This window comes from Vigna unguiculata, chromosome 11 (genome assembly GCF_004118075.2).
Source record: "Vigna unguiculata cultivar IT97K-499-35 chromosome 11, ASM411807v1, whole genome shotgun sequence".
NCBI classification, from domain to species: Eukaryota; Viridiplantae; Streptophyta; class Magnoliopsida; order Fabales; family Fabaceae; genus Vigna; species Vigna unguiculata.
The window spans coordinates 34,462,151-34,477,109 of NC_040289.1; the positions used below are offsets into that span (position 1 = coordinate 34,462,151).

Consider the following 14,959-nt stretch of genomic DNA (forward strand, 5'->3'; position numbering starts at 1 on the left):
TCCTAAACAACGCATAAACGATGAAAATTCAAGATCTTTAAATAGTTTACTCTTACAGATAATATATATGGAATCATAATATTTGAAAAATGTTACGTGTTTACGAGAGTTTAAAAAAATTCATTCAATTTTAAAAATAAACCATATTTTTATATTTTTATTGGGGAATATATCGTGCTTTTTAATGGCAGTTAAATACGGGTCAATGAAATTTAAGATAACATTGTATTGTGTGCATGGTCACTTTTGGTCGTTACTATATCCTTCTAAGAATCTTGCAACAAGGAAAAGGAAGCAAAGTGATAAAATAGGGTTAAATATATCTTTGGTCTCTTAATTTTTAATGAATTTTAAAATTAGTTTATTTCGAAATTTTGGATCAATTTAATTCTTCATTTTTTGAAATACGTGGATTTAGTCATTTTAATAAGATTTTGTTATGTTTATTTGATATTTTGTACGTATTTCAATATTGTAGTTGAGTTGTTTATAATCTTTGACACATTTTTGCTTTAATGTTAAGTCAACTACTATTATGAAACGCGTTTGAAATGTCAAGTAAACTTAACAAAATTTGACTAAAAGGACTAAATTTACATATTTTGAAATATGAAGAACTAGAAGTAAATTGGTCCAAAGATTCAAAATGGACTAATTCCAAAATTGACCAAAAGTTGAGAGACCAAAAACATATTTAACCCAAAAAAATATTGGGTGAGAGGATTATATTCGTAAAATCACATATTATCTCCACAAATCTTCATGACTTTTGCAAGATGTAATTATGGATGAATCTCGAATTTCCTATCAAATCGCGCCAAACAAACAAGCATGATCTTCCAAATCCATCTTTGCTAATTCGTTTGCACAATAATATTGTTGAATGTCTCACATTGTCTAAATATGAAGTTAATTCATGATATATAAATGAGTGTAATTCTTATTTTATAAATCGATTTTATGAAGTTGAATTAGACTTAAAATCTATCTCTAACAAATATCGTAATGTCGTAGATTCATAATCCGATACGACAACTATGGCAAGGAAAGGTTGTAGATAATTTGAAGATCTACGGTGAAAGATAATAAACCAAACCAATCCATTCACGATTCAACAGTGATAGCAAATGCGAAAGGCTTCAACAAAATCATAGACACTTTAATAAAAGAGAAAGAATAAGTTATTTTGAATATTTGAAAATCTTGGTTTAATATCTTTAATTCTAAAATGTAACTAAAAATAGAATAAAAACATAAAGTATGTTCACAATTTAATCTAGTTGTAGAAATTAATTTTTATAGTGTGTAGGTGCAAGCGAAGAAGCGCGTTTGTTCCCGCCACTTCTCTAGTCTCTGGCGCACCTCCTCCTTCTCTAACAAACTCACTCACTCACTCACTCAGGCTCTGTTTGGCCTTTCAAATTAGTCACAGGGTTCATTCATTCATGCTCGCATTGCATTTTCGATCCTCTTTTCGTCTTTCCTTCTGTTTCTCTCGAACTGTTAGGGTTTCTTCTCTCGTCTCTTTCCCTCTATCTCTGTCCTCCGTCCCTCTCCGCGCCATGTCCAAGCCACCTTCCGCCTTCGACGCTCTCATGTCCGCCGCCAAGAAGAATTCCAAATCCAAAACACCGAAGCTTCCATCATCTCCAAAGAAAAGAAAATCTTCACTCTCCACTTCACAAAACCCTAGCAACCCCAAATCCCCCAAACTGCCTTCTCCGGCAATAACCGTTGAACCGGAGCAAGCAGTTAAACAAGAAGTTGTTAAACCAGAAGCTGTTAAACCAGAAGCTGTTAAAGCGGAAGAAGCCGTTAAGGCGGAACCGAAGAAGGTACGTCAACTGTCGTCGTCTTCTTCGAACGGGAAGACCGAGGAGCTGAAGAAGCTAGTGCCGCGGCTGAAGCAGAAGCCTTCCAGTTTTGATCCCGCTTCGATGATTGCATGGGAGAAGGGACAGCCCGTGCCGTTTCTCTTTCTCGCCTTGGCATTCGATATGATTTCTCAGGAAAGTGGAAGAATCGTTATCACTGACATTGTTTGCAATGTGCTGCGGACTGTGATGCTGGCCACGCCGGAGGATCTTGTTCCCGTCGTTTACCTCTCCGCAAACCGGATTGCGCCTGCTCATGAAGGGCTGGAACTGGGAATCGGCGACTCGATCATTTCCAAGGCGCTCGCGGAGGCTTATGGAAGGAACGAGAATTGGATTAAGGCTCAGTATCAGGTGACTGAATTTAGTTGAGTCCTTTTGTTCTTTCTTTGTTTAGTTGAATTTGACCGTAGAAGATCTTTGTTAAGGGGCGGTTTCAGATCGTTCATTCTTTTGGTTTACTAAGAATTCGTATCAGGTGAATGAGTTTTTCTTCCATTCTTGCTGCGGAGACGATTTTGACTAAAGGGTATTTTATTATTGACAGAAAAAAGGTGATTTGGGCTTGGTTGCTAAAGAGTGCCGTTCGTCTCAACCTATGATGTGGAAACCTGAAGCATTAACCATCAGGAAGGTTTTCAACACTTTTCGCCTTATTGCTAAGGTATGTCAGCACTGATTTTGAATATTGTGCATTTGGTTGTTCGCTTATTCACAATACATCCCAACCTTTTCCTCAAGCCTGTGGTTTATTGTTTTAAATATAAACAAATCACATTGACATTGGGCTTTATTGAAATCGCACATGATCCCCCAGTCAACAATAATCTCCCTTACAGGCAATTACACACTGTAACGTGTTTCTGTTGGGTTTATTTCAATCAAGTAAATGAGGTTAGTGCAGGGTTTAAAAAAGGAGGGGTATTTACTTTCTAAATATCAGTGCCTAGTTTTTTGGTGACAAGTTGCATCTATAAATTCTACCCATGCATGGATCAATTTGAAATTATTATTACAACGTTGAGGGATTAAGGAAAATAAGCACAACATGGCAATGGCCCTTTGCTTTAGGATAACCTGGTTTTAGTGCATTCTCATGTGGTATAACAGTATGAATGGTAAAAAGAGAGTAGAGAATTTGCAAAAATAAATTCTGAGTAAACTGATATTGAAGACTTGGACAGTGTAATTGGTGTCTTTATCATATGTTGTGCATAAGAGCACATTAGTCATTTTAAGCTCATTTTGTTGATACTTTATTATGGTTAGAAATTTGTTGGAGTTTAATGTGCTGTACCAGAACAATTTGCCTGGGAAGGAGGTTGGTTTGTGTCTTTTGCTGAAGCCATGGCTTTTTAAAAGCTATTTTATACGTTTCTTTTCACCTTTAAATTTCTTGACATCTGTTTGGTGAGCATGCTAGAAGTTAGTATGGCTGGGTGTATGTCCTGTAAGGGAAGAAAGGAGGAATTTGTTGTTGAGATTTGAATATATATTTGTGTAGAACTGAATCTTGCTAAATAATGCTGTTACGTTTTCTTCATTTCTAAATGTGTACAGGAATCTGGAAAAGACAGTCAAGAGAAAAAAAAGAATCGTATCAAGGCACTTCTTGTTGCTGCAACTGACTGTGAACCTCAATATCTAATTCGTTTGCTTCAGGTTGAAATTTTAATTCTTCATAGTTTTCTGGTGTGGGCTTACTTATCCATCTTAATTGCATCTTGTTCTTGTTTTTTTAGACAAAGTTGCGAATTGGTTATGCAGAGCAAACTCTATTGGCTGCACTAGGCCAAGCTGCAGTATACACTGAAGAACACTCTAAACCGCCTCCTGAAATTCAGTCTCCTTTAGACAAGGTAAGCTAATGTGATTGAACTGGGAAATATGGTATAAGAGTGAATTAATTTACATGGCTTAGTCTTGTGAGTTCATGTTGAATAGGAATATTCGCCTTTGGGATTTAAACATTTTAAGTGGTTCTGAACTACATTTTTGGGTATGGTGCTGCTGCTGCTGTAGTTGGTATCACTGATTTCTGATGAAGATACCACCCACCTTTTCCCTATTTAAATATATTCTTCTGGTTTCATTTTGCATCAGGCTTCAGATATTGTTAAACAAGTCTATTCTGTTCTTCCTGACTACGACAAAATAATATCTGCACTTCTTACTGAGGGTCTATGGAAGCTTCAAAAGAATTGTAAATTTACTCCTGGTGTTCCAATTAGACCTATGCTTTCAAAGGCAGCAAAAAGTGTAACTGAAATTCTGAACAAATTCCAGGATGTGGAGTTTACCTGTGAATACAAATATGATGGAGAGCGTGCCCAGGTACTTCATGGTCAAGTCTTCCATCAGAAACATAACTCTTGTAATGCTAATTATGTGCATTAACATTATCTGCATTGGAACAGATACATTACCTGGAGAATGGTTCAGTTGAGATTTACAGTAGACAAGCAGAACGGAACACTGAGAAGTTTCCTGATGTTGCTGCTGCAGTTAAAAGGTAAAGAAAAAACTTTATTAGGAATGATACATTTGAGGTCTGGTTCAGTCTTTTTGGATAGGACACTTCCTAACAACATGAAGTTGCATTTAGTAAAACAATCACTTGTAATGACCATTTTCTGTCAGCGAACAGGTTGAAGAAAGCAAATGTATCTTCATTTATTCTTGATTGTGAAATTGTTGCATATGACCGCACAACACAAAAGCTTCTTTCTTTCCAGGTAATCTTAATGCTGTTTTTCTTTTTGAATGTTAGTACATTATCAGAAACCTTTTTGTACTGGCAGTTGATCAACATTAAATCCTTTGGTATATTATGCTTGTGTTGTCTTTCCTATCTTGGACAAGTTTTCGGTTTCTGATATTTTTGTGCTGGGATTTGATTTAGACATGACTTGAAAGAAGAAAATAATGTTTTTTTAACTGATACATAGAAAGTTCTCTAGTATAGAATAAGATAGGACATGTATCAGATGTAGCTATCTGCTCATCTATGTCCTCTATAATGGAAAACTGCATTTACATTTATGACCTGTCTTTATATATGACATGTTATTAAGGGCTTCACATTTAAATTCTCTGACTCTTTAAAGAACATGTTTGTTTTTGACAGACCCTTAGTACTCGAGCTCGCAAGAAAGTAGAAATTGAAGATATAAAGGTTAATGTTTGTGTATTTGCTTTTGATTTGTTGTATCTAAATGGCCAAGAACTTCTTCAGGAAAACCTGAGAGTCCGCAGAGAGGTACCTACTTTTATCTTTGCTCAGCCCATAGTTTCATGTTTTTAATTTCTTTATTATGTAGCTTAGTCCTTGATAGAGAAGACTGACAGTTGTAAACCTAAAAGCTGATCCAGTTTTTGAGATACAGTTTAGTTTGGTAGTGTTAGGACTTTAGTGCAAGAGGAGAGTCCATCATTAAAAACTAGTCCATTAGGTAGAAGAACCTCAATGGTAAGTGTCATATTAAGGAGTTCACCCTACTCATTGTGGGACTCCTAACATTTTCACCTCTTTTAAGGACTGACGTCTATCATCAATTAGTATTTTTGTTTGCACCTTAATCCAACCTATAGATATTTTGTTCTATAGTCCAACCCAATAAAAGCACCAATTGTTAGGACTTAGCAAAGGAGGAGAGCTCAACCCCAAAAACCAAGTCCATTAGTTGGGAGAACCTCAAGCTTGAAGTGATTAATGTGAGGATTTTGCTTGAATTGTCAAATAACTTCGACAAATATTAGGTCTTGTAATAATGAGATAAATGTGTTTTCCCACCAACATCCATTATTATCTTTATAGATATGATATGAAAAAGTTTCACCTTAGTCCACCATCAAATTTTGATTTAACAAATCAAATAGGTTGTTCCATGTAAATTTCCTCAATAAACAATGAAGGAAAACATTTTTAATGTCAAGCTAGTGAAGCGGCCAACGGCAAATAACAACCATTGCAAAAAGAAAAGCCTAGCAAGTATTCAAGTGTATAACGTTGTGTATATTCTTTGGCCACCAATTGAGCTTTAAGGTGCTGCTCAACTTCATCACCAAGTCCAACTTTAAAAACATAAACCCAACCACAATCTTCTTTCTAGATGGAATAGGAACAAGCTTCCATGTGTCATTGCTTGCGAGATGTGCACTTCATCAATCATGGCATTCAAGATGAAGTTTTTCATTAGTAGTTTTAGGAACCATGTGTGTATATGTATATATGTGTGTGTGTCTATATATATATATATATGTATGTATGTATATATATGTGTATGTATAAAAGAGAGAAGAGTTACCAGGAAAAGGTATATCCTATAACACTAAACCCTTAGGCTAGGTACATACACCCAAACTACAGCTTTATGAAAACTGTACAATATAGTAACAATCATAATTCTAACAATACACCCCAAACTACAGCATTGAGACTCTTCCACCTAATGGACTAGTCTTTTAGGTTGGGTTCTCTTGCTTAAGTCCTAACAGGTAGGGAAACCAATTGATCTCTTTCACAATGTTGATTTAATATTATTTACTCATTTGAATTTATTCAATTAACCATGGGCTTCTATACAAATAAGGGCTACTTATTGATGACTATCTGTTTTCTCTCTGTAGCATCTTTATGCCTCTTTTGAGGAAGAATCTGGATTTCTTCAGTTTGCAACAGCATTAACTTCAAATGATGTTGAGGAGATACAGACTTTTCTTGACCAAGCTGTTGGTGCTAGGTGCACTATTTCTACTAGTTAATTTTGAGTTTAAAATAATACATAATTTCAGCATAATGTATGATAGTCTTCAACTTATGTTATGAGATTTACTAATAGTATTGGATAGGCATCGACGAACATTGGACTACTTAGTATGTTTGTTTTGCCATTTAATCACCTTGAATTTTAATGCTATGGACAAGGATTTAAGTGAATGTGCTTTATTTTGTGATCAGGACAAACTTACTCTTGATTATTTACTCTCCAACAATCAGATGTTTAAAATTTGGTTTTCTTGCTATAATTTGAATGAGAATTTGTCATTAATATTTTGCGCGTCTCTTGATTCGTAGTTGTGAGGGGTTAATTATTAAAACACTAAATGAGGAGGCTACATATGAACCTGCCAAGCGATCACTCAACTGGCTAAAATTGAAGAAAGATTATATGGACAAGTAAGGATGTGTTCTGACGTTCATATTTCTTAGTTCTTTATTATGAATTTCTGTGTATTCATTGGCTCTAATTTGCAGTCTAGGGGACTCTGTAGACTTGGTACCTATTGCTGCTTTCCACGGACGTGGAAAACGTACAGGTGATCATGAAGTGTACTCTTTAATGTGATGTGGCTTATGTTACTCGTCTTTTTTAGCATTATGTTGGGATTTAGATACAGTAAATCCTTAGCTTTGAGTGGTTTGAAATGAAATAGTGACATGTCTTGTAGGAGTTTATGGTGCCTTCGTCCTTGCTTGCTATGACAACAATAATGAAGAATTTCAAAGTATTTGCAAGATTGGTTAGTATTTTAATTTTGTGTAGCCCCTGTGGATTTCATTCGTAAAGATTCTTTCTCTTAATCTTCTTGTTATGGTGGGCAGGAACGGGGTTCACTGAAGCTGAGCTTATAGAATGTTCCACCAGTCTTGGTTCTCAAGTGATTTCCAAGCCAAAGGTCCCAGCCTCTTCTTTCGCTCTTATCCTTTCCTGGTCATGCTTGATATTTTTGAAATTAATTTAATCATGCTCTTTGATTTCAGTCATACTATAGATTCGGAGAAACTATGAATCCCGACGTATGGTTTGAAGCCAGTAAGGTGAGAGTTACCCTGACTTTTCTTGGCGATTTCATTATTGTCTTTTCCAATTGTGCTGTAGCCTACCATCATTATAGAGTCATCTTATCTCTTACTGGTATTACTGTGTCCGTGTTTTGAATTTCCTAGTACTTCAATGGAAGATACGAAAGAAATTTCACTGTTGGAAATACTATCATGGTCTGATGCCACTCGAATGTGGCTGAATGATCTCCCAATGTGATCGAGTAGGGATTATATGCTGTCCATCAACCTTGTTCTTGACATGACTTTCTAGAATAATAATGAGCGTCGTTGGAAAAGCATTACTAATTACAGTGGGGAGGATAATGGGCGCACAGTTGGTTAATTAACGCGATCGTGTTCTTTTTTGTATAATTCTTGAGACAGTGTAGCTGGCTTGTGATATTTGGTGTTTAACCCCTATCATATTATGATTTATGGCAATTCAAGTTTTAAATAAACGGTGAGAGCTAGTATGTTGTATTTGGTAGAGAAGAACGAAACAGGTTTGATGAAAATAAAATAGGAAAGTGGAAATATGTAAGAAATAAATAAAAAGTTGAAGATGATTGGTTGAAGAGAAATAGAAAGACGAGTGAAAATAACTCAAAAATGGTAGTATGTTTCATCTTTTTCAAATTGGTTTCGCTCACTCACCAACCATCCACATTAATTTCATCTTTTTTGGTTCCCTAAAATAGTTATGCCACTGGAGTTGAAATGATTTTTCCAGTGCCTTTCTTTTTAATTGTATATTTTTATCCCAATAAAATTGTATTATGCTCTTTGTAGCAATTTCTTTTTATATATTAGTTGTGTGTTACCTTATTTCATCCAGGTGTGGGAGGTGAAAGCGGCAGACCTGACCATTAGCCCCGTCTACCGTGCTGCAGCGGGCATAGTAGATCCGAACAAGGTCATAAAATGAATTGTTGTCTAACATTGTTTAATTGTCAATAATAGCTGTATTTAACATTTTTGGTTGGCATTTCTTCATTTTTCTTTGAAGGGCATCTCTCTACGATTTCCACGACTGATTCGAGTCCGGCATGACAAAGCTCCTGAACAGGCCACATCATCTGAGCAGGTAAAGTGCAATCTACTTTATCTGACCAACAATATAATAGAAGATTGAAAAAATAGTAATGGGAACTCAAATTGATTATTTTTGGTCATGTGTCGATTGTTTTGCAGATTGCTGAGTTGTATAAAGCTCAAAAACACAATCAAGCGAACAAACAAGATGCCGAAGATGAAGAAGATTATTGAGGGGAAAATTTTCCTCTTTTTCCTGCTGAAATATAAAATGTATGTTTTATGTCTGATGATCGCATGAGAGAAAGATGTGTATATGCGAAATTTTGCCTAAGCTTAGGTCAGAGAGCATGACTGGATATGAACATTATTTGAAAATTCGATGTACAACGTAGAAGAAGCTCATGGAGGGTCCCAAAAGTAGACATTTCCGCTTAAACCATGTTAATTCCTGTCTACAATTTTGTTTGTTCTTGTAACATATGATGCTGCAGTTAAGGCAGTTAGCATTGACGAAAACAGTTCTCAATATTAGTCCATGTGTCAAGATTTAGCATGGCACGTCTTGTGGAGCTTTATCTTCCCGTTTCCAAATGTAAAACTGTTGTATTGAACTTTCTTTTTAACTGTACATGACTGCTTTGAAAAATCTAATTCTAATTGCACGAACCTGACTCAGAAGATAAGATTGAATATTACTTCCGTCGTGGAGTTTATTAGAGAAAAGGACTGGGTTCAATGATTGCTCGAAGGAGATATGTAAGTGAGATATGCCTAATGTTTAGAATAAGAGTTCATCTTCCAAGTCCTCCCGTGTTCTGTAACAAGAGCCTAAACCCTTTTCACTTCGATCCCAGTTTCAGGTTCTGCCATTGGTCCAAACTCTTTTTCGTTTCTTACATTTCTTTGATTTTTTTTTACCCTCCTTTTGACAGCTTGCGGCATTTGGTTTTAAACCTTGAATTTTCTTTCCTTATTTGCAGACTGTAAATGACTTAAATCTTTGAAATTTCGTTTGTTCTTTGAACATAGACGGGTTATTTGTCGGCCCGACGTATAACTATGAGCCTGGGCTTTATTTTGTTAAAACTATCTTTGAGATTGTTTTAATTTGGCTTATTCGGCCTAATGTTGACCGCAGCTTCAACGTCTCTTGTCTTGTAAGGCACGAGTCGCGTCATTTACGCAGCCTGTGTTCACCGTTCGGAAGAGGATTAGCGTGTTTTTTAGGACTTCCTTGTTGCCCTCACCGGCAAGGATGTATTGATGTAAAGTTTATTTAATTACACAGCTAGCTGGATGAAAATAACGTGGATTCTGTTTTAATTTTTGGATTAAGGAACTAATATAGCTGGCGCTAACCGCGCAAGGGAAGAGAGATGTACAGTAAATCCCTGGTCAAAAAAGGGCAGAAAACATTAGGTTCTTGAACAGGAACAGTGACATGTGGTGGATAAAGTTTACGTTTGAAAAAATACGTGAAGTACGCACTAGTTTTAGCCAAATTGTTGCAGCCTCTGCATTCTACCTGTCTGCTTTGAAGAAGACTGTCCATGTGATTTCCCTTGACCTGACCTTCACACTGTTATACAACATGCCTACACTTACTATGGAATCTGACGCTCACATCCTTCTCTTGGATCATAATATCTTCAAACAAAATTGGTCTCAAGTTTCATAACCCAAAGGATTTTCTAAAATAATCGCACACGCTGAATTAGAAGGATAAGCTGTTAACGTGATATTTTATAGATTGGAAACAACCTTTTCTTAAAAATTGAGGTACAAAATGTTTAACAGTTGCCATGGTTTGATGGAGTACATATAGATGCATTGGTGAAGGTGAAGTGCCATTGTGCCTCTTTGAAAGGAATACATATTTGGCAGGCTCTTATGGAATAATATAGAGATTGAGATTGATTGATACTGGTGTTTGCTTTAGTTTAGTGAATTAGTGTTAGAAAAAGAGAAGAAATAGGATTAGAAGTGAATAATGATAAGTTGTCTAAAAAAGCTTAATATAATGATACACCACACCAGTAATAGATCCTGATTCTGATTTGTGGGTCCACCAAACCCTACACGCAGAGCTCATGGCCGTCCCCCTTGGTGGTTGGCCACACCATCTCCCAACCCCAACGACTACACAACCAATCACCCCTCCCTTTAATTGTTGATGTGATCTTACACATCAACCCCTCTCTCTCTCTCTCTCCCTCCCACACTCACACACTCATCACTTACTGCACTACATTATCCTAGTTACATTACAATTTCAGACACCCTTTCACCTCACACAAAACAAAAGGAGAATGTGAAAAGGGCAAAAATGGCAGCCAAGGACAAATCCTTCTTCCTTCATCACCAGAACCCAAAATCACCCAGTTAAAACAAAGCACTGTACATACGCTAGATCAGTCGAATCGAACACCTAACCTTTAAATCATATTATAAATCAAAAACTAAAAAGGATAAATAAAACTGAGTGGGTAACAGTAGTAGTCAGTGAAGTACAATCCTTTGGAACTTGGTCTGCGTCGGAGAATCAGAGCCCTCGCAGAAAACCCTTTTCCTGCTCACTCTCCCGCAGTTGGAGGTGAAGGAGTCTTGGTGGAGGGGTTGTGGCTGTGCCTGCGGGGAAGGAATGGTGACAGGAGGAATCTCGAAGGACTCAAGAGCGGGTGGAGGGTGTCTCCATTGAGGGAGTGGTCCCGCCAGGAGCAGAGTCTGAAGCAGGGGACCTGCTTTCATCACTGCCTGCAAAAGCTTACCTTTTTCTGGCAACGCTTTATCCGGTGATATAAGCTCAATCATTGACTCCGGCAACTGTGCCTGCGCACCACCACCCAAATGCTCCATCACCGGAGACGAAACAATGCTTTCTTCACAATCCGATGACGACAGCCCATTGTTGGACTCAATCCCTCTCCTGGGTTCATCCTCAATGCTGGAAATCCCAGAAGCAGGAGCTGTTTGATGCTGCTGCTGCTGCTGCTGCTTTTGCTGCTGGAAAACCATTTTCTCCAGCATCAGTCTCTGCCATTTCTCTTGTGCCTCGTCTCTTTCTCTCATCACCTTGTTCAGAAGCTCCTTCAGGGTGAGAAGCTGATCGTCCCTCTTTCTCAGCTCCTCCTGCACACTTGCCCTCGTTTGTTCCAGCTCAAGAGTCGTGCACATCAGCGACTGCTTCAGCTCCTCCACTGACTGTGTCATCACAACCTCATTCGTTACCCTTTTTTCTAACTCCAAGCAAACAAAAACATATAAAATAAAAATCAAGGCTTTACCTTTCCGTGACAGTAGTACGCCCAACTCAGAAGAGGACTGCGTTGGTTCTCCATAACCTTGGAATCCCCAAAACTAGAATTGGAGTTGTCGGAAGAGAGAAAGTGAAAGGGGAATGAAGAAAAGTGGATTGAGAGTGTTACGGGGTTTGGAGATGGTTGAAGGTGTTTTATAAGAAGGAGTCCAAGTTCCTGTGTGGGGTTGAAAAAACACAACACAAAAAGCCAAAACCTTAACTGTTCCCAAACAAACATTTTTCTATCTCTTTACTTCCCTTTTGCTTATTCATTTCCAACATTCTTAAAACCTAATTAGCATACATACATATCTTCATGCCACTACAATATTAACACCATATTGTACAGTCATGTTCCAAACCATACATTATTACTTTTCAATTATCCACTTCAAAATATTGTGTTCACTTCATCTATTAATAAAAAAAAGTTTTATTTTTTATTTTTACCGAGAAAAAATGTTTCTGATACAGGCATATATTTTTTCACTGTTATCAACTAGAGATGGCAAATAAACCCGTGCCCGTGGGTATCACCCGAACCCGTCCCATTTTGACGGGGAATCCCCGCTTTGACTGGGTATGGGTATGGGTATGGGTAATACCCGAAATTTTCAACTGGAGATGGGGATGGGGATGGGGATATATATATACCCGCCCAAATACCCGTCCCCGCTTAAATTACTAAACTATTTATAATTTATTAAATAATCTAAAAAATATATATAAATAAATAATATATTTACACATATAATATAATATAATATAATATAATATAATATAATATAGTATATATACATATAAATAAAATATACTTTTATATATATATATATATATATATATATATATTTACACATATACATGTAATATAATATAATATAATATACATATAATATATATACATAATAATATAATATAATATATATAATATATACGTATAAAAAAAATTAATCATTTAACTAGTGAGATCTTTTATAAACAAATTTATAACATTACAAATTTATAAAAATTTAAAATATATATATATATATATATATATATATATATATATATATATATATAAAAGCATAAAATATCTACACATATACATATAATATATACATAATAATATAATATATATTATTATATTTATATTATTATATAATATAATATAATATATACTTAAAATAAATATATATCTATAAATATATATATATATATATATATATATATATATATATATATATATAACATATTTCTCATTCTCTTTGTTTTTTGTTATACACTTTGTTTACTCTCTCAATTGTCTGGTTTGTTTTTCAATATTTAATTTTGAAGGTAATTTTTCTTCTTCTTATTACATAATTTTTACTCTCTGTACATGGTTATGTTCAAATAGGTGTTCCTCAATTTCATTCTATGAAATAATTTTTAGGTTACACATTTGATTATCTTTATTTATTTATTTATTTTCATGAAAATGTTTGACTCTTATTTTGTAGCTCTTCTTTTTGTTACTTTGGTTATACACTTTTTTACTCTCTTTTAATTGTTTGGTTTGTTCTTTAAGGTTTAAGCAGATCTTCAAGGTACTTTTCCTTTTATCATAATCTTAATTCTACATTTTTTTTTCCGTTATGTTATGTTCAAATGGATATTCTCAAATTTGGGTCACACATTTAATTATCTTTACTCCTTTATGATAATGAATCTGATGAAGAAGGTACATTATATTCTAGTAATTAAAATTTTCAATTTCAATTATTATATCATATCTAATTTTTCATTTTTTTTCTATGTGTAGGTGGATCGAATGCAAATGAAACCACTTATCATTTGTAAAATTAATAAATATTTTGGTTATTATAAAATTTTAGTAATGTGTAATTTTTTAGCTTTTATATAATTATTTGAATTTTATTTAGTTGTTATTTGATACTTTAATTTGAGATTTATACTATTATAATATTTTTCTTAATATTTGACATCATGAAAATCAAAAAGAGTATGTTATTTTAATATTGAATATTTTGATAGTATCATGATTCCGTTGGTGTGATTTTTAAATTTTTTTATAAAAAATATTTAATTGATATATGGAACAATAAAAAAATGGGTATGGGTATGGGTATAAGAAAATACTCGTTACCCGGTGGGGATGGGGATGGGTCAAAAGTTGTATACCCGTTGGGTTTGGGGATGGGGATGGCGATGAATTTTTATTATGGGGATGGGAATGGGATCATGATACCCGTACCCGCCCGTTGCCATCCCTATTATCAACCCTTAAAAAGAAAAACAGTAAATAAGTAAGGTCTTCTTCAAAATAACTATAATTGCAATCATTATTATTTGACAAAAGAGATATATGTGATTATCAACTATGAATTCTTCATCCCAATTCATTACGTACGGAGGGAGTAGGAATAGTGAAAACATTATTATTTTTTATCTTATAACCATCTTTCGTCACTTTAACGGAACTTCTGAATAAAGAAATGTTGGAGGCATTGAGTTGATTATGTAAAATCTTAAATTCAATTTAACAAAATATCTGATATATGCATAATTTTTTTCATATATAGTTTATGCTATTTACTATTTATATCTCATTTTTGTCTCTCTCACAATTATGAGAACGTTTACACAAATTTGTTATGTACATATAAAAAATTCCTCTTCAGTTCTATTGATTGGCTTTTCCAGCATCTTGCATGCTGTTGATCAAGAAAATGTAAGAAAGTGACCAAATAAAACAGTGATAACCTTTCAACTATAAAGTAGCAATATTAATAATAATAACAAAAAAAATATGAAGAGGTGGAAGTGACATGTTCCTTAAAAGGACCAATTATAATAAAACATCTTTCTAAACATAAATTTCTCACATGATTTGAAAATTATAACTAATGGGAGGAGCTATCAATATCTTTTATGATGTTAATA

At 34.8% G+C, this 14,959-nt stretch overlaps 2 protein-coding genes across 2 annotated transcripts; one reads left to right on the forward strand and one right to left on the reverse strand.

The window, feature by feature from the left end:
• The first annotated feature begins 1,298 nt into the window (after positions 1-1,298).
• LOC114169969 (DNA ligase 1) lies at positions 1,299-9,305 on the forward strand. Its single transcript, XM_028055392.1, has 17 exons — positions 1,299-2,228; positions 2,422-2,538; positions 3,435-3,536; positions 3,617-3,733; positions 3,978-4,208; positions 4,292-4,386; positions 4,522-4,609; positions 5,002-5,133; positions 6,504-6,616; positions 6,952-7,053; positions 7,132-7,193; positions 7,326-7,397; positions 7,480-7,553; positions 7,639-7,695; positions 8,537-8,614; positions 8,708-8,785; positions 8,893-9,305. The coding sequence occupies exons 1-17, from the start codon at positions 1,446-1,448 to the stop codon at positions 8,965-8,967; spliced, it is 2,376 nt and encodes a 791-aa protein (XP_027911193.1). The 5' UTR covers positions 1,299-1,445; the 3' UTR covers positions 8,968-9,305.
• A 1,403-nt stretch (positions 9,306-10,708) lies between these two features.
• On the reverse strand, positions 10,709-12,245 carry LOC114170623. The gene is made up of 2 exons (XM_028056138.1): positions 12,021-12,245; positions 10,709-11,937 (listed from the first exon to the last, which is right to left on the reverse strand). The coding sequence occupies exons 1-2, from the start codon at positions 12,072-12,074 to the stop codon at positions 11,236-11,238; spliced, it is 756 nt and encodes a 251-aa protein (XP_027911939.1). The 5' UTR covers positions 12,075-12,245; the 3' UTR covers positions 10,709-11,235.
• Between the last annotated feature and the right edge of the window lie 2,714 nt (positions 12,246-14,959).

Bases quoted from the DNA above. Each gene is read 5' to 3' on its own strand.
- LOC114169969 (XM_028055392.1), top strand. From the start codon at position 1,446: ATGCTCGCATTGCATTTTCGATCCTCTTTTCGTCTTTCCTTCTGTTTC. The intron at 3,537-3,616 runs GTTGAAATTTTA...TTGTTTTTTTAG, and splicing joins ATCTAATTCGTTTGCTTCAG to ACAAAGTTGCGAATTGGTTA. The intron at 8,615-8,707 runs GTCATAAAATGA...TTTTCTTTGAAG, and splicing joins GCATAGTAGATCCGAACAAG to GGCATCTCTCTACGATTTCC.
- LOC114170623 (XM_028056138.1), bottom strand. From the start codon at position 12,074: ATGGAGAACCAACGCAGTCCTCTTCTGAGTTGGGCGTACTACTGTCAC. The intron at 11,938-12,020 runs GTAAAGCCTTGA...GTGATGACACAG, and splicing joins CGTACTACTGTCACGGAAAG to TCAGTGGAGGAGCTGAAGCA.